At 37.5% G+C, this 24,028-nt stretch overlaps 1 protein-coding gene across 3 annotated transcripts; it reads left to right on the plus strand.

The window, feature by feature from the left end:
- The first annotated feature begins 2,743 nt into the window (after positions 1-2,743).
- On the plus strand, positions 2,744-18,449 carry LOC119427387 (alcohol dehydrogenase 1). 3 transcript variants are annotated; one of them, XM_037694994.1, is made up of 9 exons: positions 2,744-2,761; positions 5,928-6,029; positions 6,246-6,387; positions 6,756-6,843; positions 6,997-7,216; positions 7,391-7,651; positions 7,731-7,863; positions 7,959-8,097; positions 17,926-18,449. In XM_037694994.1, the coding sequence occupies exons 1-9, from the start codon at positions 2,744-2,746 to the stop codon at positions 17,957-17,959; spliced, it is 1,137 nt and encodes a 378-aa protein (XP_037550922.1). In that variant the 3' UTR covers positions 17,960-18,449. The 3 variants fall into 3 exon arrangements, with proteins under 3 accessions (XP_037550922.1, XP_037550923.1, XP_037550921.1); XM_037694995.1 differs by lacking the exon at positions 17,926-18,449 and adding an exon at positions 8,193-8,223; XM_037694993.1 differs by lacking the exons at positions 2,744-2,761; positions 5,928-6,029; positions 6,246-6,387; ... (3 more) ...; positions 7,731-7,863; positions 7,959-8,097 and adding exons at positions 12,935-13,064; positions 14,633-14,734; positions 14,919-15,060; ... (3 more) ...; positions 17,479-17,611; positions 17,692-17,830.
- The last annotated feature ends 5,579 nt before the right edge of the window (positions 18,450-24,028 follow it).

The raw sequence follows: 24,028 nt of genomic DNA on the forward strand, positions 1-24,028 counted from the left end.
GTGACCCGATTGAGCTCGAGAAAGGTTTCTTACATACAAGACTTAATGTCTAAAACAGTGTGTTATCAGCATAGTTATGAAATTTGATTGTGTATAGCATATATAAGTGAATGGATGAAGATAGGTGACGCTTGCTCCTCACTTTACTACACTTTTATTATTTGTTTTACACTCGTTAAAGAAGGGAACCAGCCAGTCAGTATGATGATCAGGAACAACTTAATTAAAGTACAAAGTACTTGCCCTTTAATTATCAGAGCTCAGTCACTGATGTAGAATCCATTAACTACAGTTTTGCTAGTCAGGGTTTAAGAGTAAAGATGGCGTGACAGGGATGGATAAAGCCTACATGGATAAGAAGATAGAGCTAGATGAGTTCATCATCCACAACAAGACTTTGGACAAAGTCGATGATGCATTTGAGCTGATGAAGCACAGCAAGTGGTATCTTTTTCTTATCTCGTTCATTTATCAGTGGGTGTATTTAAAGTTTTAGTTACATTTTATGCTTTTTTTGTTTGTTTGTTATGCAGCGTACGGGTTGCCATGAGTGTTTCACCAAAATAAGGCACAGTTGCTTCAAGATATAACCACTACATGATGCATTGTACTCAGTATGCATTGTCTATAGTGTACATTTAAGCTAAAATGAATGTTGGTGGGGAAAAATAATTTATGGTTTTATTGTATCTTTGACTTTGGGCGTAATAGTTTTTTCTTTTTTTTTTTAACTCTTCATAATGTCTTCAGTTACACTTGGTGGGATATTAATTTTTGTCTAAAGTGTTCATGTATTTTATTTACACAAAACAGACTGTTTATATTTGTATTTGTTAAACCTGCTTGATTTACAGTTTCTCTGCTTTGAGCTCTTCATTGCCAGAAATAAGAGTTTATCTTGAAGTTTCTTGCTCTGAGGATCAATGGCAACTACTAAAACTTCTGTATGTCTTGATTGAGTTGAAAAACGTTTCTGTCATGATTGACATAACACCTAAAATGCTCTTAAAATGGCACCGATCCAGGGTACAACAATCTACTATAGTATGTGCACAGCAATATAAAACTGTCATCAACATAGCCTTGAAAACTGATGCTATGTATACAGATGGCTTTACCTAATGGCAGCAAGTATAAACAAAAAAGTGAAGGGCCTAAAACTGATCCTTGTGAAACCCCATATTTAATTATGTAATGTTTAGTTGAATAATTATTTGTATTTACATTCCTTTGTGAATAAATTTGTAGATATTGTAATTAGCATCTACATGGGCATGTTAAATAAAAAGGGTTGTTATTGGGTGTCAGTGTTTATTTGCCCCTAGTGTTACTCAATATAGTCTTGGTTTTTATGTAGTTTTCACCTGCTGCCTTTTGGCTGCTGTTGACAAAAAGTCATAACCTACTGTATGAGTATTTGTGGGGTTCTTAAACAGTAAATGTTGTAAGTGCATCTACAAAAGATTACATCATGGGGTGCCTCCAATACAAGATGGCCACCAGAGCAAGGAAGCCTTAACACACACACAACTGGCAATAACTTAATCAGTTTTACATATGTTAAGCTCACATTTGATGTGGTAGTAGTTGAGAGTCATCCCCAACTCATAGTCGTAATACTAATTTATCGATGATGTCTTTGTTTAAAACGTTGCCATTCCTCATTGAAGTATTTTTTTGTCTATCAACAAAACATCTCATAAACCACTGGATGTTTTTTTTTTGTTTGTTTTTTTTCATAAAACTTTTAGAAAATAATATGATGTAATCTGTAACTGATTAAATTTTGAAGTCAACCAGACTCAGCATGCCTACCAAATTCAAATGACCTTAGAAAACACAAAATTGATTATAACTTGGATGGTTTTACACAGTAAAACCTATTGAACTAAAATTCAAGGTGGTGGTAGTTGAGACTCATTCACATTACAGAACAATTAAAACTCAACATTTTATTAGAAAATGATAGTCTTAAACTCTGGTATTAAATGCTGTAGGTGATTTGTATTTCTTCAAGGAACTTTAGGCCTCTAATTGTGTTTTTGCTGACAGACCAGCGTGTTTCATTTAACTATTAAAGTTATAATAACCGACTCAGCTCCTCTGCCTTTCATTCTGTATTTTGAGTCCTCACCTCTCTGCATACAATAATCTCATTTCCGAGATGAAAACTGCAACACTTTCTAAATAGCACTGCATATTTAGAGCTTGTTTTCCAAGAGAAAATATCTGCAATATCACTGCCTTGTTGTTTTTCTCCTTCTAAATAGCCCTCTAATATCATAATTGATGCACAGAAAGTGATTTTGAATACTTTTACTGTGTGTGAGGCAAGAATGAGAATATTTCAGCATTGAATTTACAATTATTATCATGTTTTTTGTTGTTGTTTTTAAGAAATACTCCATTTTTTAAATAGTTTTTGGGATCTGTGATGTAGATGTGGAAGAAAAAACTCAGTATAAAGTCCATCCATCCATCCATCCATCCATTATCTTTTACCCACCCCTTCTTTTTTGTATCACGGGGGTCACTGGTGTCCATATCCAGCAGTCACTGTGCGAGAGGCGGGGGACACCCTGGACAGGTCACTAGTCCATCACAGGGACCATTATAAAGTCAACACCCAAATCAAGGTTGGAACATCAAAGTGGGCTAGACTTCCTTTTCATTTGCCTGATTTCTGCTGAAGACTTCACATCTGTACTTTTTCTAGATTGTGATAAGCTAAAAAGTCAGTAAAATGGCCACAGCTGGGAAGGTAAGAACAAATACACTTCTGTGCACTTATTTTGACACAAACATTTGACCCTGCATTGTGTGCAACACTGTATTTATGTAGAACCTTACACTGTGTACAGATTTAAGGAACTTTTCTTTTTCCTGTAGTGAAATGTGAAATAGTTGCACAACAGCACTAGGTTATAGACAATTATTGCGCAACTGATTTTCTAGTCCCCCACCCATCACCAACTTTTGCCTCGGTGCTTTGTATTTTCTTCTGGCACATTTTAAATGTGTTCTGAATGCTTTCCCTAAACTGCTAATTGCAAAATAATTTTTAAAAAGTCTAGTTTTATTGTGTAAGTCAATGCTAAATTGATTGGTTGAGAAATATGAAATTAACAACTTCATTAATTCACAGATTTGACCCGTGAATTATTGCAGAAATAAAATCAACGTTGACCAAATGGTGCACCTCAAACTATTGCTTTACAGTGCATTTCATCTACACAGGAGCAAGCAAACGTTCTGCCGCTGTGTAATAAAATACCTTATCATTTTCTAGTTTACCAATGATTAACTTCTTAGCACTGATGTAGTCCAGTACTTCCTGACTCTGGTCCTCAGGGCCCACTGTCCTGCACAGCTGTTTCACATGTAAAAGTTACCTCCTCAGCTTGTTATCACATTCTTCAGAAGCCTGTTCATTAACCATCCATTTAATTCATCTGTGTTTTCAAAGGGAAGCATTTAAAACAGTGCATTGTGTCTTGATGGCGAGGATTGGGAAAGTCAAGTAAAGCCAAATTATTTATAGAGCATAGTTGAAACAGAAACTGTTACCAAAGTGCTTAACAATAAAATCACAGCATCAAGTAAAATACCTGAATGGGTGGGCCCGGCCCAACTGGCCCGCCCTCTGGTGCCAAGTCCGAAGCGCATTACAGTAGTTCAGCCAGGTTGTGACGAATACATGAAGTAATTTTTCAACGTCCGATATGGACAGCACAGACTTAAATTTAGCTATCTGCCTTAATTGGAAGAAGCTTTTGTTGAAAAACAGAGTAAATCTGTTTATTGAACTTAAAGTCCGAGTCTAAAACCACCCCAAGATTCGTAACAGACTGCTTAAGATGGGGCTGAAGAAAATCCAGATTAACGAGATCACTGACAGCGGTAGAGCTAAACACAATGACTTCAGTTTTCCAATAATTAAAATTTAAAAAAAGTGAAGCTGTCCATTCCTTGATATCATCAAGGCGTTCCAACAGAGGGCAAATGGGGCTGGAGCTGTTGGGATTTAAGGACAGATAAATATGGCAGTCATCAGCATAACAGTGAAGCAAAAGACAATTTTTCCTCAGGATAGACCCCAAGGAGAGCAGATAAAATGAGAACAGAAGGGCCACAAGAATGGAGCCTTGTGGGACTCCGCAGGAAAGAGGCACAGAAGCAGATAAATTATTACCAACATTAACACAAAAACTCCTGTCGCTCAGATACGAACCGAACCATTCTAACGTTGCACCCGTAATCCCAACCAGTGTTCTAACCGTGATAAAAAGATAGGTCAACAGTGTCAAAAGCAGCAGTAAGGTTGAGGAGTACCAGAAGCACAAACTGACCAGAGTCATTTGCTAGAAGAATGTCATTACAGACCCTTACCAAGGCTGTTTCGGTGTTGTGTAATTGTTTAAAACCAGACTGAAAAACCTAAAAAATTCCATATTCTTTCAATGACTTTAGTTAATTAAAAACTATTTTCTCCAAGATTTTAGAAAGAAAGGGAAGTTTTGAGATTGGTCTGAAGTTTGAACAAGTTGAAGGGTCAAGTCCAGTTTTATTATTATTATTACTAATGCAGTTACTACTACATGCTTAAAAAGATCAGGAACCACACCTGTAGCCATACTGCTGTTTAGCAAGAACAGAGGGTCCAGTTGATGGTAAAACCTGTTTGAAAAATGACATAGGGATGGGATCAGCAGGGGAGCCTTGAGGGCTTCATATGACCAACAGCATCATTTAAAAATGAGAGGGAAATGGGTTCAAACTAACTGAAGACTGCTAACTGGAAAAGCAAGTTAGTCTATTTTCTATGTCATTGTTTTTTCACCATGTTTCTTTATGTTGACAGTATATTTTTGAGTGTTTTTGTGTATAGGTTGCATGAATGGAGGAAATAATTTGCTAGAGTAGAGTAGATTGTGCCTAAAGTCTGGTTTATTCTCCATGAGAAATGTTTCTGTGCAAAATATTGCATCTTTTTCTTCTCACACTGCCCATGAGACACTGTTCTGTGGATTGCCCCCTGGCAGAACTATTGTCTTACAAGGTCTGCATCAAGTATTGTGACTAGGCAGAACTTTGTGGGTGTGTTTATGCAGAAAAATGGTTGAATTGGCTGTTTTCTGCTGCAAGTGGCTTCTTTGCAACTGTTTTAACAAAACTTCTAAAAAATAGTCGAACATTTATAAAAAATGGTCAAAAAATGAAAGGATATTTGACATTTCGTTTGCACGAGGAGACAGCACAAAGAAACAAATGGCTCTCTTTGGTTGTGCTGACCAGGAGGTGCCCTGGCTGGGAAGAGTAGGGACATTGTCTGCCATAAATGATGGCAGTCTCTCTGTGACAAAGTTACAAAATAGTGCATTTCCTCATGGGTGAAGTGTGAAGTACATGTTTAACCAAGCCTGAGACCATGGTTCTCAACTGGATGGCAGCATAAAGCAGGTGACTGATCGACTCATCCACAATAATATGGCCTCTGGTCAACTGTGGTGAAAAAAGAGCTGAGTCAAAAGTCAAAGCTCCCAGTTCACTGGTGCATCTATGCTCCAACACTTACTTGTGGTCACATATGATCTGTGAATTAAAACAGCAGGGTGGCTGGGATCAGCCCTAGAGATAATGTGAGAATTATTAGAGGAAAGCTGTTCTTCCTCATCAAAATGAGTCGGCTGAGGTGGTTCAGGCTTCCGAGTGAATCTGAATATTATGACTCCTTGTGGAATGACACTCTGGACATCTCATAAAAATTCTTATTAAAAATACATTTGTTTTTGTTTGGGTTTTTTTTTTTTTTTTGGTTAATTGTGGCATTGAAAAAGTGAGTCAAAGCACAATTTTGGTATGCCGTTGACAAAATGTTTATATAATGTAATGATTTTTGGGGGGCGGTGTGGGTTATTTCTATTTAGGTCATCAAATGTAAGGCAGCAGTGGCCTGGGAGCCCAACAAGCCTCTGGTGATTGAAGAAGTTGAAGTGGCTCCACCAGAGGCCAACGAGGTTCGCATTAAGGTACGACAAGTCAACCTCAAATATCTACTGGTGCATGTGTGCTTTTCTCATGGGATTTATTTATTTTTTTCCTTTTTGGTAAAATAAAACAATAAACCAAGTTTATTGCAACCTTATAGACAAATATCTTTAAAAAAAAACATGAAAATGAAAAACGTTCATATTTTCTCTTACAGATTAACAGTTTTTATTCCTTTTTTGCCGTCCATGTCACAGATTGTATCAACAGCCGTGTGCCACTCTGACCTGTACCACCTTTTGGAGGGGATGAATAAAGACGGCTTTCCAACAGTCCTCGGCCACGAGGCTGCTGGAATCGTGGAGAGTGTCGGACCTGGAGTCACAGAATTTCAGCCAGGTCTGTTCCAAACTGTACTGCAAAACAGAAAGCTCCAAGAGTTCTGATTAATATCATGATTTAAAGTTCAGTAGGGTACTCAGATCCCATCATCAATGGAATTCAGATCCTTACAATACTTTTTACCTTACTTAGTTCAATGAATTTTACATCAATGTCTTTAAAAACAAAAAAGACTGATCTGGATTGCATACAAGCACTTCTTAGACATCTCCATGCAACAAATTCCATGCGTTAAGTTTATATATAATAAAATGTGGAAATTACCAGTTAAAAAAACTTACCAACTGCACACCAGTAATGAGTTAAAGTCTGACAGATGTTAATCTGCATAGACTTTAATGAAGTTATTCAAAATATCTTTTTAGGGGACAAGGTGATTCCCATTTTCCTCTCTCAGTGTAAAGAATGCCGCTTCTGTAAGAGTCCCAAGACCAACCAGTGTGAATTAGCCTGGTGAGCCACATCTGCTGTCATACACTTCCTTTTTCTTCAATATGAACTTTTCTTTTACTTTTCTTTCTCTTTAAAATGAAGATATCAATTGTTTGATAGAGCAAGACAAAAAAATCTGTATTTGAATTTTATTTTTTTAAATATCTTAACCAGGAAGAGGATTCGTCTCGAAGTGATGGCAGGAGCAGAAACCAGGTTTACCTGTAAGGGAAAGAAGGTGCTGCAATTTGCTGGAACCAGTACCTTCTCTGAGTACACCGTGATTAATCAGATTGCTGTGGCCAAGATTGATCCTGATGCTCCTTTGGACAAAGTCTGTCTCATCGGCTGTGGGGTCTCCACTGGCTACGGAGCAGCAGTGAATACTGCAAAGGTGTGTATTCAAGACTGTAGGGGAGAGAATACAAAGGGTAAATTTTAGGGGGTTCCTTTAATTTGAAGTACCAAATGTATAACAGTAGCCACTGAGGGCTACTTTTTTAAAATTTTATTTAATTAGTTATTTTTTATTTTTTGGATTGTAGTAATTCCGTGACTTGTACTTTAGGTCGAACCAGGCTCCACGTGCGCTGTGTTTGGTCTGGGAGCTGTGGGCTTGGCTGCAGTCATGGGCTGCAAAGCTGCAGGAGCTAAAAGGATCATCGCTGTTGACGTCAATCCAGAGAAAGCTGAAAAGGCCAAAGTGCTTGGAGCGACTGACTTTGTGAACCCCAAAGATCACAACAAACCCATCCATGAAGTGCTAGCTGAGATGACCAACGGTGGAGTGGACTTCTCTGTGGAATGTGTTGGGAAGGTGGAAGTCATGGTGAGGAGAGTTGATGACTTTTTGTACATATTGTAAACCAAAACCATGTTCATTGACTTTGTTGTGTTTCTCCTCACAGCGCAGTGCCTTGGAGTCTTGTGTGCCAGCTTGGGGTGTCAGTGTGATTGTTGGCTGGACAAATTTGTTTGACATTGCTATCCCACCAGTTCATCTCATTTTTGGACGAACATGGAAGGGCTCCTTGTTTGGGGGTGAGACAAACACAACTATAATTTATTACTTTAATAAAAAAGTTTCTATATTTCAATTATCCTACTTTATACTGCTTTGTTCAAATGTCTGTCAGGGTTTAAAAGCAAAGATGGTGTGACAGGGATGGTTAAAGCCTACCTGGATAAGAAGATACAGTTGGATGAGTTCATCACTCACAACATGACTTTGGACCAAGTCAATGATGCAATTGAGCTGATGAAGCACAGCAAATGGTATATTTTTCTTACATAAAAAAAAAAAATAAATGGGTGCATTTTGAATAGGTGAAACTCTACTAATGTTTTTTTCCCATTTATTTCCCCCACAGCGTCCGGGCTGTCATGCATGTTTCACCATGATGAGACTCAAAAACCACTACAGTTATCCAAACGTTGTGCATGGAATAGAGCAGAGCATCAAAAATCTGAAGTGTGATTAAAAACTAAAACTGACATGTTTATGAAATAAAAATAAACATTTAGGCAAAAGGTTCTTGGACTTCTTTGTTTTCAGTACTAATATAGTTTACATCTACAACAATATCTGCCATTGCCCCTATGCTTTAATAAATTGTTTCTAAAGTTAATATTAGACCTTTATTTATACAAGTTAGTTCCCATTGAGCCTCAAAAACTCATTTTTACAATAAAGTGTCCATCTGTTTAGTTTTTACAGGCCTAATTATATGTTTTTGATTTAGTGGGAATTCAGTTTCAGTTTTGCCAGAACTCCTGAGTACTTTTATTTTCCTTCAGAGTTTTTCTCTCTGAGAATCAGTGACAATTATTAAAACCTGTTATGATCTGACTGAGCTGGAGAAAAGTTTCTGTCATAATAGACTTAATATCTAAAACGATGTTAAATTCACACCAGTTGTATTTGGGCCATCATAAGGCACAGGATAAAACAGTGTGTTATCAGCATAGCTATGAAGTTTGATGGTGTGTGTAGCATATATGAGTGAATGGATGAAGATAGGTGACACTTGCTCCTCACTTTACTACACTTTTATTATTTGTGTTGCACTCACTGAAGCAGGGCACCAGCCAGTCAGTTTATTGACCAGCATAAACTTTATTAAAGTATTCACCCTTTAATTAGCAGTGCTCAGTCACTGAAATAGTATTTGTTAACTACAAAAGATAACTACCAAAATAATTCCTACAGGGCAAAAATTATTATTTGAGCAGGAATTATTTTGGTTTTATATGCACACAAATTTAGTCAAAGTTTAACTGAATTTGGTTGAGAGATGTTATTTAATGTGACCAGATCAAGTCATTTATCACTGCAAGCCAGGAAATGATTTATCAAGTTGCATCAGCTAAAATAATCAAAATAACCAGACCCAAAGGTGCATTCAAGTCACCAGGTTTCTGCTCCTTACAAGGTCAATGTTGGGAGCTCAAGTTCATGCATCTTTCCGTGGGGTTGCTGGTGGATCAGACCAGGATATACTATGAGGAGAGGACCCGGCACTGCCCAAGGTAGCTGAAAGTCACTGTAACTGCTTCAGGGCAAGTGTAGAAGCAACTGATGAGAAGGTGTGTGGGCAATCCACAACCTTCAGCCAGCTTACACTTCAAGCCAAAAACATGACTCTTGCAGTGAGAAAAACAATGTTTCATGTTTGGTAGTTACTTGAAACTTCAACTTTGCTTCTAACCAAAATTATAGCTGAGCAAACATGTATCTTTACTCAGAAAAAAAACAAGTCGGACATCAGACAAACAAATCAGGATAGAGAAAAACAAAGATCTTCTCAGAATGGGGAAAAACAAAGAACTGCCAAGTTTCATACAAATAAACTGTGTACCATCAGCTCTCAAAAGTTTTTTTTGGCAAACTTTAGAATATTATGACTCCCCTCAGAAGTAAACCGATTTCGGTCACTTGCACACAGGTGTCTCTCAAGGAAAAGTTCATTTCTGAAAAACAGAACAGAGAAGTATGTTAAAAGACATTACAATATTTCACAGGATTTCGTTATAATGATTAAAAACAATAATCAATATTATACATATTCACACATGTCATTTTCAAATAAAACAAATTGAATTAATGGTTTACTTTTCTTTTATAAAAGCCCAAAGTAAAATTTAAACAATAGACAGACTGTAGCTGACTCTGAGTCCAAGGACAGTGAATGTGTGAAAACATCAGACATTATTCAAGTCAGACGTAACTTTAAAGAAAACAGTTCATGGTGAGTCTGTCAGAAAACCCAAGGGTCAGAAGTCATAATAAAGGGAGTGTATCTTCATGCTACATGTGTCTGTGGATGACTTGCCTGGTAGCATGTACTGTATAAACCAAAAAATGAAGGACCACAAACTGATCCCTGTGGAACTCCATATTTAGTTGTGTAATGTTTAGATGAATATTTACCTATAGGATATTATAGCTTTAAATCATACCTTAAATGGCTTCTGATTTAAGGTATGATATAAAGCTACTTAAGGACAGTTCGAGAGATACCAATCAGTCCAAACCTGTCAACAATAATGGTGTGGTTGAATGTGTTGAATGCCAAGCTTAGATCTGATAATGCATTACTTAAAGTTTGTTCAAATCCTGTTGTGTCTGAAGTAATTTACAATCTAAATCAATGCTGTCTGTGTAATATGAATAAATCTAAAAACAGATTTGTCTAGAACCCATCCATGTAACAATAAATTTAAATACGATCACAACTCCCTAGACTGCTTAATTTATTATAATAACAATTGTGTGGGGGGGTGTTTATGTGCAAGTATGTTTCTTTCGGCTGCTCCCTTCTTTAGGGGATGCCACAGCGAACAAATTCGCATGAAAGAGTTGACAATTGACAGCAATGTTTTTAACACAATTAAAGAATTGGTGTAACTCGGGGGAGTGGTGGCTCAGAGGTTAGAGAAGGTGGACCTGTGATCAAAAGGTCGCTAGCTTGACTCCCCAAACTGACAACATCAAAAATGTGGGTGGGAAAGATGAAACACCCACACCTGTCACCACCCTCATTTGTCCACACCCTGGGCCCTTGAGCGAGGCCCCAAACCCCCACCATCTGCTCCGTGCTCCACACAGAGGGCTGTGGTAGCTCAGTGGTCTGTAGTTACGTCAGGAAGGACATCCAGCGTAAAAACATTTATCGAGTTAGTACGCTGTGGTGACTCTTGAAGAAGGGAGCAGCCAAAAGAAGAAGGAAAAAAAATAGAATTGGAGTAACTTGTTTCAACATAAAAAATGTGTTTTACATGGTACAGTTTAAATTGTGCTACATTTTTATTTTTTTGTGAATATTATAATCATTTTAAAGTCAGTTAACTGAATACAAACAAGTTCCTCTAAATCTTCACATGAAACCGTCAGTAAAGTCCTCATTCTGAAGAAAGTAAACTATTGGGCATATCCTATATGAAATAATTGGTGGGAGCAGTTTTAATGAGTCTGTCAAAGACTGAAAACAGGTTCTGTGAGTTGTTCTTTTTATGTCATGTAAGACTGAATAACAACAGTATTATCTTAACGTTTTACTACCTTAATCAGCTTGTTATGAAAAACTTTGTACTTCACTTTAAATTCATTTATCATTTCTTTACTTTCTGTTTCACATCAATTTAAACAAATAATTAGTTATATTATTTTGTAAAGGTATCTTGGAATAAGTGGTAAATGTTTTAATGGAGCCACAGAATTGTATGTCACAGTACATCTTAAGGGGTATAAAACAATTGATATTAAAAGAAATACACTATTATTATTAATAATTACAACTACTCCCTCAGAACGGGAGTCCCTCAGGGCCGTGTGCTGAGCCCCCTATTCTATGCCCTACACACATGTCTGCACCCCTGCTCACCAAAGCAACACCATAGTCAAATTTGCAGATGACACCACAGTGGGGCTCATTAGTGGGGGGGATAAGTCTGCCTACCTTGACGGTAGGGAGGGATGGTAACAGACTTCTTGGTGCAGGGAAAACAATCTGCTCCTCACACGTCAAAGACTAAGGAGCTGATCATCAACTTCAGGAAATAGAAAATGGCGGTCCCACCCCTGATTATAAACGGAGACGGTGTGGAGAGTGTAGTGGACTACCGTTTCCTGGGACTCCATATTGAGGGGAATCAGCCCTGGAGTGTGAACACCTCCGAGTTCCTGAAAAAGGCCCCACAGAGACTGTACTTCCTGAGAGTGCTCAGGAGGAACATCACCCCGAGACTGCTGGTGTCTTTCTACTGATGTACCATAGAGGTCATCTTAACATACTGCATCACAGTGTGGTATCTTAGCTGCACAGTGGTGCAGAGGATAGCAGTCCAGAGATAACACCGCCCAGAAGACTGTGGAATGCCCTCTTCTCTCTGAAAGATCTACATTGTTCCCACTGAATAGAAAAAGGCCACAACATCTTAAAGGACATGTCTTACCCCGGACATAATCTGTTTGAACTGTTACCATAAGAGAAAAGGTACAGATCAATCAAGACAAGAACAAACATTTAAAACCGTTTTTATATCCATCAGCTGTTACTGAACTTAACAAAAGCTGTAACAAGAACTGAATAAGTGCAATAAGGGACAACTAGTGTAATATCAATCTGCTTGTGTTGCACATTTGTAGTGTTTAAAATCTAGTCTTTTGAATATGATGCCACAAACTTAGCACTGTACATACAGTATATATTCCTGTTTTTAGTGTATTTCCTCCCTGTCTCGTTGGCCTTCTGTTTCTGTCTTATTTATTTAGCTGCAAGCCCTGCTCTTTCATTTACTAATGTAGGTTTAGTTCCCCGCTTAGCTCTTCTGCTGTTAAGTTTGAATTTTGGGTACTTGTTTTTTTTTTTTCATTATTATGTTCTTCATCTCTTGAGCACAGAAAGACATTTTAAACAAATTAAGCAGCCTTGAGGCTCCAATGAGATGTTTTCTGTGTTGGTTTTATGAGCAAATGCATGTGGTTTTGTAAAATGAGATGCTCTACATGGCTTTTCTCAGTCCACTTTGGCCATGCATACTTTAAAGTGTAAAGTGATGCAGGTGAGAACTTGTTAGGGAACTAAACAGCCTGAGGTGGAAGTCCACTCCCATTTCAGTGGTTGTCTATCAAAGAGTTCTTTCTTTTCTTTCTCCCATTTTGCTGCAGAAGGCTTCATTTCTTTACTCTCCTCTAGGTTGTGATCAAGTGTTTTAGTGTAAAAATGGCTACAGCTGGAAAGGTAAGAACAACTACACATCTGTGCACTTATTTTGCCACAAACGTTTGGCTCTGCATTGTGTGAAATATTGTATTTTTGCAGAATTTAACTAAGCCCAGTTATAAGGAGAACATTTTTTGCAGGAAAATGTTAAAAGTTGCACAACTGCTTTAAGTTGTAAGCTATTTATCTCTGATTGACTTGCTGTGCCCCCTCCCACCTCCCCATGCACAAATATTTCCTGAATGTTTTCTCTAAGCTGCTGTTTGTAACATTCGGGAAGAACATCTACTATAATTCAGTCCATGCTAATCTGTTTACACAATTTAAAACAAATGACTCCAGCCAATAAACTATTGCAGCAATAACATTCTGTTTTCCCAAAAGACGGACTCTATTGCTTTTTGTTTTTTATTTTTTACTACACAAGCCTATTAGAAGCAATACAACTTTCTGCTGTTATGCATTAAAATAACTTAAGCCAGCATATTTTAATCAGTTATTTTTTACTATTAGGCATGAGTATATCCACAACTTCTCACAGTCAGAACCTACCATCCTGCACACCTGATTTAAATTATTAAATTATCTCCTCGGCTTGTTGTGTTCTGTAGAAACCTAATTACCATTTAATTTAAATAAGCTCAAAGGATGGAAAACACTTAAAACACAAAGTGTGTTGCGTTTCAATGAGCAGAGTTGGGTAAGTTTGTTGTTTGAATGAAAAAAATAAAAATAAACTTTTGTTGTCACTGATTTCTTTCATCGTCTCCTTTTTCATTGTCAGCATCCTTTCAGTGTTTTTGTTGGAATGTGTAAAAGAAGAAAAAAAAATCCATAAAAGTGTGGAATGGGTCAGAGTTTTCAACTGAAAAACAACCCTTACTGTAATCCCCAGGGTTGAGGTGTATTTGACTCAAAACAAGTCATTCAGATTATCTGGGTGTGTTGAAGACAATTAAAAAAGGTCAAGATGTAGTGAAAGGTGGATTGGAACACAAAGAACATTGTTCTGGACGGTTGTGATGAAGGAGGAGCTGGGCTGAAAAGGGAAAGTTCTCATTTTACTGGTTCATCTGTATTCCAGTCCACTCCTATGGTCATGAACTGTAGCTTATGACAGAAAGAACAAGACCCTGAATGCACGAGGCTAAAATGAGCTTCTTCTGTAGTGTGGCTGGACTCGATCTTAGAGATAAAGTGAGGAGCTCCATCTTCCAAGGGTAGCTCAGAGTATAGCCGCTGATGTTCCACATCAAAAGGAGCCAGCTGAGAGGGTTTAGATCTATAAAACATGAGTGCCTCTTCCTCAAGGTTTTCAGGTACATCCCACTGAGAGGAGACCCCGCTGGGCAGATCCATACCTTAAAGGTTTGATTATATATTTGGGAACACTTTGAGTTTTCCCAGGAAGAGATGGGAACATACTGTACATTTCCCCTCATGAACAGTTAAGGACAAGTGGAAGAAAATAGATTTAAAAGGTAAATCCCGATAATTATGTTAACTAGTGTGCTTGATCCTGTAAGCCTGTTCTGGGAAAAGAAAACCTGGCATAAAACACTTAATGTCCCTGTACTTCTCTTTAGGTAATTAAATGTAAAGCAGCAGTGGCCTGGGAGCCCAACAAGCCTCTGGTGATTGAAGAGATCGAAGTGGCCCCACCAGAAGACAACGAGGTCCGCATTAAAGTAAGAAAGGCCGACCTCCAAGATCTGCCAGTGCACATGCAATTTTCTCACATTATTTTGAAATGATCAAATAAAACCAATACAAGACAAATTTCCTTGAAATGGGAAACATCCGGTACTGTAAAAATGTTTCTAAGTTCCTTTTCCAAATCATCTCTGTTTTTATTCCCTGGTTGCTGCATAGATTGTATCAACAGCCGTGTGCCACTCTGACCTGTACCACCTTTTGGAGGGCATGAATAAAAAGGGCTTTCCAACAGTCCTTGGCCACGAGGCTGCTGGCATCGTGGAGAGTGTCGGATCTGGAGTCACAGAATTTCAGCCAGGTCTGTTCCAAACTGTACTGCAAAGACAATGCTTCAAAAGTTCTGATTGTGATCACGAGTTAAGTTTTTTGTTGTCTGTGACGTCAATGATTTTGAGGTACTCACAATCAGTTGAAGGATTTTTATATCGTATATGTTTAAAAAAAAACGTTTGTCTGCTTTAGATTTGTATGGAAACACTTGTGTAGAACACCTTAAAATGTGGAAATTACCAATGAAATAAACATTTTTTGTTGCATTGTTTTTTTTTTTTCAGGAGACAAGGTCATCCCAATTTTCCTTTCCCAGTGTAAAGAATGTTCTCTCTGTAAGAGTCCAAAAACCAACCAGTGTAAAGAGGGATGGTGAGCCATCATCTACTACCGTTCACTACATATTCTCTTTTTCAAAACATTTTTTTATTTTTTTTATTTTACAAAATTAGTTAATTTAAATTAATTTTGACCAGGACGAGGGTTTGTCAAGAATCAATGTCAGGCGTAGAAACCAGGTTGACCTGTAAGGGGAAGAAGATCCTGCAGTTTATGGGAACCAGTACCTTCTCTGAGTACACCGTGATTGATCAGATTGCTGTGGCCAAGATTGATCCTGGTGCTCCTTTGGACAAAATCTGTCTGATCGGCTGTGGGATCTGCACTGGCTACGGCGCAGCAGTGAATACTGCAAAGGTACGTATTCAAGACTTGTGGAGAAATAATATGAATTGGACATTTTTAGCATGTTCCTTTAGTGTGGATGGAATTTTTTTCTGATTTATCAGTATATACAATAGTCTTAACCATCCAACCAGCAATTATCTTTACCCGCTTATTCCTTTCCGGGTCACGGGGGTCACTGGTGTCCATATCCAGCTATCACTGTGCGAGAGGCGGGGTACACATTCGACTGGTGGACAAGTCCATCACAAGAACACATGGAGACAAACGAGACAAACTTCACTCTTTTACTCACACCTAGGGACAATTTAGAGTTACCAATCAGCCTAATATGCATGTTTTTGGTCTGTGGGGGGAAACTGGAGTACTCAGAGAAAACCCACAAATGCACGGAGAGATCATGCTAACTCTATCCAGAAAGGCCCCCGGCTGGGATTCAATCTGGCAACCTTCTCACTGAGAGGCAACAGCTCTACCATCTGTGTCACCATGCTGCCTAGTCTTAACCTTGGATGGTCTATTCCAGAGTTAATTGTAAACGTGTCTAAAAGAATAAACACATTAGACAAAGAGGGAAGGAGAGAGAGACATTTTGAGTCACAAAAAACTATAGATTTTTATGAATTTAAAGCATGTATTTGGGGACAACAAACGTGAACCTACAGACAAGCAACAAGCCCATGGAAAGAAATGTGTCATAAAGGCTGGTCATCATCCTAAACTTTGCTACTTGGAAGTCTTAGAAAGACGAAAGTTACAAACCATTTTGTGAAAGACTTGAATCAAGATTGACATTCATACAACCTGGTTGACCATAAAGGTTTCTGCTTTTGATAGAAGCAAAAGCTTCTGAAAGTAAAGTGGTTCAGTTTGATAAGTAAACAAAATACTTAGAAAAAAAAATCAAGGTTCATGCTCAATAATCCAGGTAAAAATTCCAACAAAGTTCAGTCAGGTCATTTGGACGGTTTCTTTTTTGTTGAGACTTTTCATCCTTCATCCAAAGGACTTCATCAATCTGAGGAGCCACAAACAAACTGTGTCCCACAAGCAGCAACTCCCATAGTGACACTCCCAGAAATCATCTTATCATCAGCAAACTGGTTGGTCCACTTTGGGATTGTGCTGCGTGTGGCTCCTCATATTGATGAAGTCCTTATTGGAGGAAAGACGAAACGTCTCATCTAAAAAAGAAACCGTCCAGATGACTTGACTGAACTTTGTTGGACTTTAAAAAATGCTTTTCCTTTGTTATTATAAAAAAAACATACATATATTAATATGGAGAATTTAGGATATAGAACTTCTTTATACCAATTGCATTTAAAACAGCAGCTTCCATTAGTTGGAGGCATAACAAATTAATTTTTAATTGTTTTGGGGGGGGATTGTCATAATTCTGGGACTCTTGTACATTATTAGGTTGAACCAGGCTCCACATGCGCTGTGTTTGGTCTGGGAGCTGTGGGCTTGGCTGCAGTCATGGGCTGCAAAGCTGCAGGAGCTAAAAGGATCATCGCTGTTGACATCAATCCAGAGAAAGCTGAAAAGGCCAAAGCGCTTGGAGCGACTGACTTTGTGAACCCCAAAGATCACAACAAACCCATCCATGAAGTGCTAGCTGAGATGACCAACGGTGGAGTGGACTTCTCTGTGGAATGTGTTGGGAAGGTGGAAGTCATGGTGAGGAGAGTTGATGACTTTTTGTACATATTGTAAACCTAAACCATGTTCACTGACTTTGTTGTGTTTCTCCTCACAGCGCAGTGCCTTGGAGTCTTGTGTGCCAGCTTGGGGTGTCAGTGTGATTGTTGGCTGGACGCAATTGTTTGAAGTTGCTATCCCACCAGTTCTTCTCATCTCTGGACGAACTTTGAAGGGCTCCTTGTTTGGAGGTGAGGCAAACATGAATATAACCTTTTACTTAAAAGTTTCTATAGTTTTGTTGCACTTCTTTATACACTTTGCTTGTCAGGGTTTAAGAGCAAAGATGGTGTGACAGGGATGGTTAAAGCCTACCTGGATAAGAAGATACATTTGGATGAGTTCATCACTCACAACATGACTTTGGACCAAGTCAATGATGCAATTGAGCTGATGAAGCACGGCAAATGGTATATTTTTATTATCTTAATTATTTATCAATGGATGTTTTATTTAGATCGGAGTATTTCTGATAATATTTTTACTTTTTTTTTTTTTTCTACAGCATCCGGGCTGTCATGAGTGTCTCACAACAATAAGACCAAAAGACACTTCAGTTCTTGTAAGATTTACCCCAAGATTGTGCATAGAAGTATGTGGAGCATTTACTTAGTTAATTATGTGCAGGTGGTGATTACAAGATTCTGCAGTGCATATATGAACTAAAACTGATGTGTTCATGGAATAAAATTAATCATCTGAGCAGATGGTTTCATAGCAGCTTTGTTTGTTTTCTGTTCTTATTGGGTTTTATGTCCACAGCTCTGTCTGCAGTGACACTTAATGCAATATTAAATTATGTCTTACGTGTCCGTTCGGTTTACACAGGCCAGACTATTTGTCTGTGTTTGTTTAACTTGGTGGTTATTCAGTATCTCTACTTGGATGGAATTCAGCATTTCGTTCCCAGCAGACCTTCTGTCTGTTTTTATTAAACTTTGTGTTTTTAATAATGAAACTATTAAAAGGAAACAAAATGAAATTGTATACTTCTGTATAATAACAGTCACTTTGCCCCCAGAGTTTAGCCCCATCAGAGCTTTAGTCATGTTTTGTTGGATTGTTTGACTCTTGTCAGCCACTCAATGTTTTGCAAGAATAAAACGTTGCAACTTTAGTATCAGATTTTTTTTTATCTGCATTCACATAACTGATGCAAATAGTCTTAAAATAATGAAAGGGATGTAATTCTTGTTAAAATCTCTAAAATAAAGGGCATTGTTCATATAGCTTGTGCAAATAGATAATTTATCTCTGGAAAAAAATGCCATTTTTTTCTACAAACCTGTTAACAATGTCTAATCACCCCAGCTGTTCCCATTCACTAATCAGGCTGCCCACTACTTATAAAGTTTTTGTTTGTTGGTTTGGTTGTTTCATGTTCAGAGTCCACTCCTGGTTTCTCATGATTTTCTCTTTAAATAAACTTTTTTTAGGGTTCCTTCAGCTATCCACTAACACAAGTTATTATAAAATGCCAAGAAAAGCTTTACAAACCAAATCCAAAGTTTAACTGAATCTGAGCCACATATTTTTTTTTAACCATTGACTCATTTGATGAAAATAAATCTGTCGCATCAAACGAGTGATTTAAAATGTGTACAAATTATAATATTATGTCATAGTTTAAATGGGGGGAAAAAAAACACATTTTAAACAGAGATTTGAAATGAAGCACTTCAGTAGTGATTAAAACTTACTGTTCAAGACAACAACAAAAACATGGTTTTATTTATTTAAATGTTAGTTTTCACTTGTGGGACTGGTTTTTTGGTTTGAATTTGACTGTAGAATAAAAAAAAACCCATGAAGATTGAAATGGCTCTGTTAAATCTGAATACAAATGATGATTAAAAAATGTATAAATTTAACTTCTCATTGAGTTTAAAACCTTGGCTTATTTTCCTATTGGTTCTTTAAACACATGAACTCTGTTCTTGTAACCACTATCTGAAATGCCTTTTTTTTTTAAAGTGCAATAATATAAAACAAAGACCAAGCATTTTATTTATTTATTTATTGTTGTTGCAGACCTTTTAACATTAAGTTGCCTCAGAAATCACTGGCACTTCTTCAGATTAAAGATGGGTTGTGAAAACGGGCACATTTTAACAGCAGCTGAGGAGAGGAGGCGTCGAACGAAACAACCAAATTGGACAGAAACTACCGACGACTTATAAGAACAACAAAAGGGTATTAAGCAAGTTTAGATCTGGACTTTGGTCTGATATAAAATCATTTTAAATGAGTAGATTTATAAACCTGAGGAGGATTGTGCAGTCCTGCATCATGGCAACCATAAACTTCATCTTTTACAGTAAAAAAAAAAAACCAACCCCCCCAAAAAAAGCCATCAAAATGTTCTTATAAAACGCAAGATTGTTTTATTTTATTGACAATATTGTGTTTTATTTTTAAAACTTGAAATATTTCAGTTTACAAGCTCATCTCACAGAGGAACCCGAGTTGTTTAAAGAGGGATTCCACCAATAGGACACCTTCATCTGCAAAACAGACCTCCATTGTAGACGTTCAATAAAAAAAATATATATATAAATACTTTATTATTGTTTCTGTTTATTGTGCTGTTCTTTCTGTGGTAATTGACCAACAAAGGATATTTTCTTCTTTGCTTTGTGTCTATTATGTTTCAAGATGTCGAGAAGCAGCAGATCTGGATTTAGAAGTTATTGAGTACGAAATGAGCAAATTCAAGTTCAGATTTGGGTCACACAAAAATATTGTGTGGACATTTTAACTATGAGGTGAAACTAAAGTAGTTTCACACAAACAGGTTAACAATCAGCAAACCTGTGTCAGACACTGGTGGAGAAATTTATCAAAATCACCTACAGGAAGTGTTTTGTGCAAAATGTAAACTAGTTTTGCAATTTAAAGTTGTTCTTACACTGGAAAAATGCTAAATCTGTTGACATAATTGCACAATAAAAGGAATAAATAATGTTTTTTTTTATCATTTGATGCATCCAAGCAACTCCACACTTGGATTAATCATCTTTTTTTTTTTTTTTTTTAAATTAAAGATCAAATCCTTGAACGATGTTGACCTACAACAAAAGGCAAGAGGAAGGTTCTTATTTCGCTCCAGTTAAAGTTGCCCATAAGAAAAGACTTATGCTTCTTCTTGCTGTTGCAACATGAATCCAAGAAATCAAAGAGTAAAATGTTTTTTTTCTTTTTTGTTCTTTATTGACAAGAAAAAAAGGAATGATGAAACAAAACCTTCAGAGACTGAAGCTAAAATTGCAGTTTGTGTGAACCGCTGCAGAGCTGCATCAAATTATCCCAAATCTTTAGGAGGGGAGGGTGCAAAGTTGGTCTCAAGGTAACCACAGAAGAACTGAGGAGTGGGAGGGCGGGCGTAAAATATTTCTGGTAAATTCTTCCCCAGACATCGGAGGAAGAATCCGAGCTCAGAAATTCTAATTGTTTCCATCTGGCGTCTATTTTCAGACATTCTTATTGCAAACTGTTTTTAGTTCTGTCAGATTCTTTCGCTGTTTTCCATAACCGCTCTTTAAATGGTTGCACTGGTTTATTTACTTTTTTAAAAGACAATCTAGTTTAGTTTTTAAAGATAGTCACAATTGTTGAAAGGATGTTCCAGTATTCCTTTTAATCCATTGTCTTTTCATTGATGGGTCACTTGGTGCAACACAAACCAAACAACTGGTTAAACAGCTGGAGAAGAGGGGGCTTCTCAGTAAATCCAGCTGTTTATCGTTGCATTCCAAAACCTCTGTCCAAACTTTATCTGACACCAGAGGGATTTCTAAAACATATTGGACAAATGACATTAATTTGCAAAGTTCTGACACTTTCTTTTAAGCTGAGGCTGAAGGAAGGGCTCAGTCAAACAGATCAGAGAAACATCAACAGTATGAAGTCCTAAATCTGATTAAATTTGATTTAATTTAGTGTTTGCCTTTAGATCAGTTCTATAAAACAGTGGTTTTTATTTTATTTTTAAGCCAAAATCATATCATAAATTCAAGAATTAGTAAATTGTTCATTTCTGTGCTGCTGAGCTGCTTAGTCTGAATAGACATATTTATTTTTTACAAACAGTAACAAGCTAATTCATGATACCCAGTACATCTAGTTGTTATTTTTATTGCCCACCACCTAAAATTAAAGTCAGACAATTATATTTGTTTCCACATCTTTGTGTGTATAACTTCTGAAGTCAAAACAGTTCAAGATGGCTGCTAATACAAGTCACGTACTGAGCTTAAACCATTGGTGGTGGTAGCTTAGCCTGATCCCAAACACCTTTTCAGATCACTAATGCTGTGAACAGTCAACTCGTCTGTAAACAAAAGGTCTCATGATCCACTGGATGGGTTTTAATGATATGATTAAGCAATAATCAGTGGATGCTTTGCAATCATTAACTTTTGAAGCCATCCAAATTCAACATGGCCGCCACGGCTAATCCACATTAGCAAACACAAAAATGGCTGATTTTAATCAATTTTGCATATATTATCCTATAAATGTAGTTGTAAGATTCATGCACAACAGATCGTCTAAATCTGACTCGGTGCACAAGATTTTTGCTTCAAACTTGTACATGTTGGCGTCAACCTTGTTTTGTTAGCAAAATATCTCAAGAGCAACATTTTTGATGAAAACTTCAGGAAGCAGTTTGAATATTTTTAGTCCTCTTTATGGCTAAACTGCATTAAAAAAGATTTGATCTGCTTTGTTTCCATGGAGGAGCGATGATGACGTTCTCCAGCTGGACAAAGATGTTAAAGTCTGTTAATTCATCGGTTCTTCTCCGCAGAACAAATGCAGAACTGCTGCCCTCTATTGAGAACAGAGAACGATAGAACCTGTCCACCAGCTGAGTCCTGTTCTTTTCTTTCTCGTCTCGTTAATTCTTTGAGAATTTGAGTCGTCGTTCAGGTTTAGACACAACTCGGCTCAATTTTTATGAATTTTTCATTTCTCTGTTCGTGTTTTAGCCAAGCAGCTCACAGACAGAGAGCTCTTTGATCAGCCCCCCACCAGTACACAAGAAGAGAACACTGTGAGAATGAAAGACAAAAGAACCAACAGCAGATTCTTCCCAAACATTCTTTGATCTGGTCTGATATGTTTCACCTCCTCTCCTTGTAGGCTTTGAAACACCGTTGTGGTTTGAATCTTTTATGTGGGGGGAAGAATCCGACTGCTGTGAGTCAGATCATGTTGACTTAAATTGTTGCGTACTTGGCAGCACTTTGAATTTAGCGGTGCTGCTTGGGCAGATGATGTCAGCTGCAATGTTTCCCAACAGCTCCCAGCTGTGGAAACTGAGGACTAAAGTCATTCCTCCTTCTTCTGTTTATATTTGATGAGGAAGCCCGGTCTCGAGGGAATTGAACATTCACAATAATTTGTTATTTTCTGTATAGAGCCTACAAATACTGTTAATAATAAAGTTTATCACTTGCCGCTAACCAGTCAGACAGATTTGGCGTGATATTAGCTGACTGTCAGTAACGAGTTTTCTAAGCTCTGCACATTAGGGGAACGATGGTGCAGAGGTTAGAGAAGATGAGCCTGCTCGAAGGGTCAAATGTCTCTGCCTGTCTCCGCCTGCTCTTGACACTGTGGACCATGCCATTTTATGTTATAAGCTCTCAGAAATTGGTTTCTCAACACAACATTGGTTGGTTCTCTATCTTTCAGATTGGAGGCAATGTGTTCAACAGGCTCCTCCAGTTATTTGTCATGGTGTACCACAAGGCTCTGTTTTAGGACCCACCCTCTCTACAATCTACACAAGTAATGGTCAGAGCATCCTTGATAGGATACAGGGAGCAAGGCCCTTTACCTCCCTCGGTCACCCAGTCCTCTGCTCCACACAGAGGGCTGTAGTAGCTCGGTGGTCTGTGGTTGCGTCAGGTAGGGCATTCGACAAAAAAAATCAAGTGCCAAGTGCACTGCAAAAACAGCACTACTTGAAAATATTGTGTATAATGTGACCAAATTTTCTTATTCTAAGAAAAGAAATCTACCAATGAGGTAAGCAAAATTTGCTTGGCTAGAATTCTTAAAACTAGCAAATTAATCAAAAATACTTTTTGCCTTTAAAACTAAATTGTCCAAAGTTAAAGAAAATCACTCTTTTTACAAGCAAATATTACTTTCCTTAAGAAACATTTTCTTAGAATGAGATCACCACCCACTCCGCTTCATTAATCAGATTTTAAGATTTTGATGCTTCATTTAAGCCAATTTGACTTATAATAAGGAAAGAGACATGAGAATTATGCACTTTTGAACAAGCTGAATTTAAGAATTATTTGTTTATTTTTAGGATTTTTACACCTTAATTTAAGTGTTATGTCCCCTTGATTAAGCTGTTTTTAAGATTTTTTTTAATGCTTCATTTAAGAAAATGAGACAAAAAACAAGGAAATACACACGATGTGTAGAAAAACGTACCCAAATTGCGAATTGTGTGCTTGATTTTTGTGAGGTAGCTCGCTGTGGCAACCCCGGAAGAAACGAGCAGGTGAAAGAGAGAAGAAACTTCTAACGTGCACAAGAAAACTTTAGCAATAACTGTTGAGAGTAAACTCTGCCTGTTAGCA

The sequence above is a fragment of the Nematolebias whitei genome, chromosome 21, assembly GCF_014905685.2.
Source record: "Nematolebias whitei isolate Nwh7 chromosome 21, NemWhi1, whole genome shotgun sequence".
Classification (NCBI taxonomy): domain Eukaryota; kingdom Metazoa; phylum Chordata; class Actinopteri; order Cyprinodontiformes; family Rivulidae; genus Nematolebias; species Nematolebias whitei.

What these genes read in the sequence shown, in the direction of transcription:
- LOC119427387 (XM_037694994.1), top strand. An exon ending in AACCAGTGTGAATTAGCCTG is followed by an intron (nt 6,844 to 6,996) that starts GTGAGCCACATC and finishes TATCTTAACCAG; the next exon opens with GAAGAGGATTCGTCTCGAAG. An exon ending in CTGATGAAGCACAGCAAATG is followed by an intron (nt 8,098 to 17,925) that starts GTATATTTTTCT and finishes TTTTTTCTACAG; the next exon opens with CATCCGGGCTGTCATGAGTG.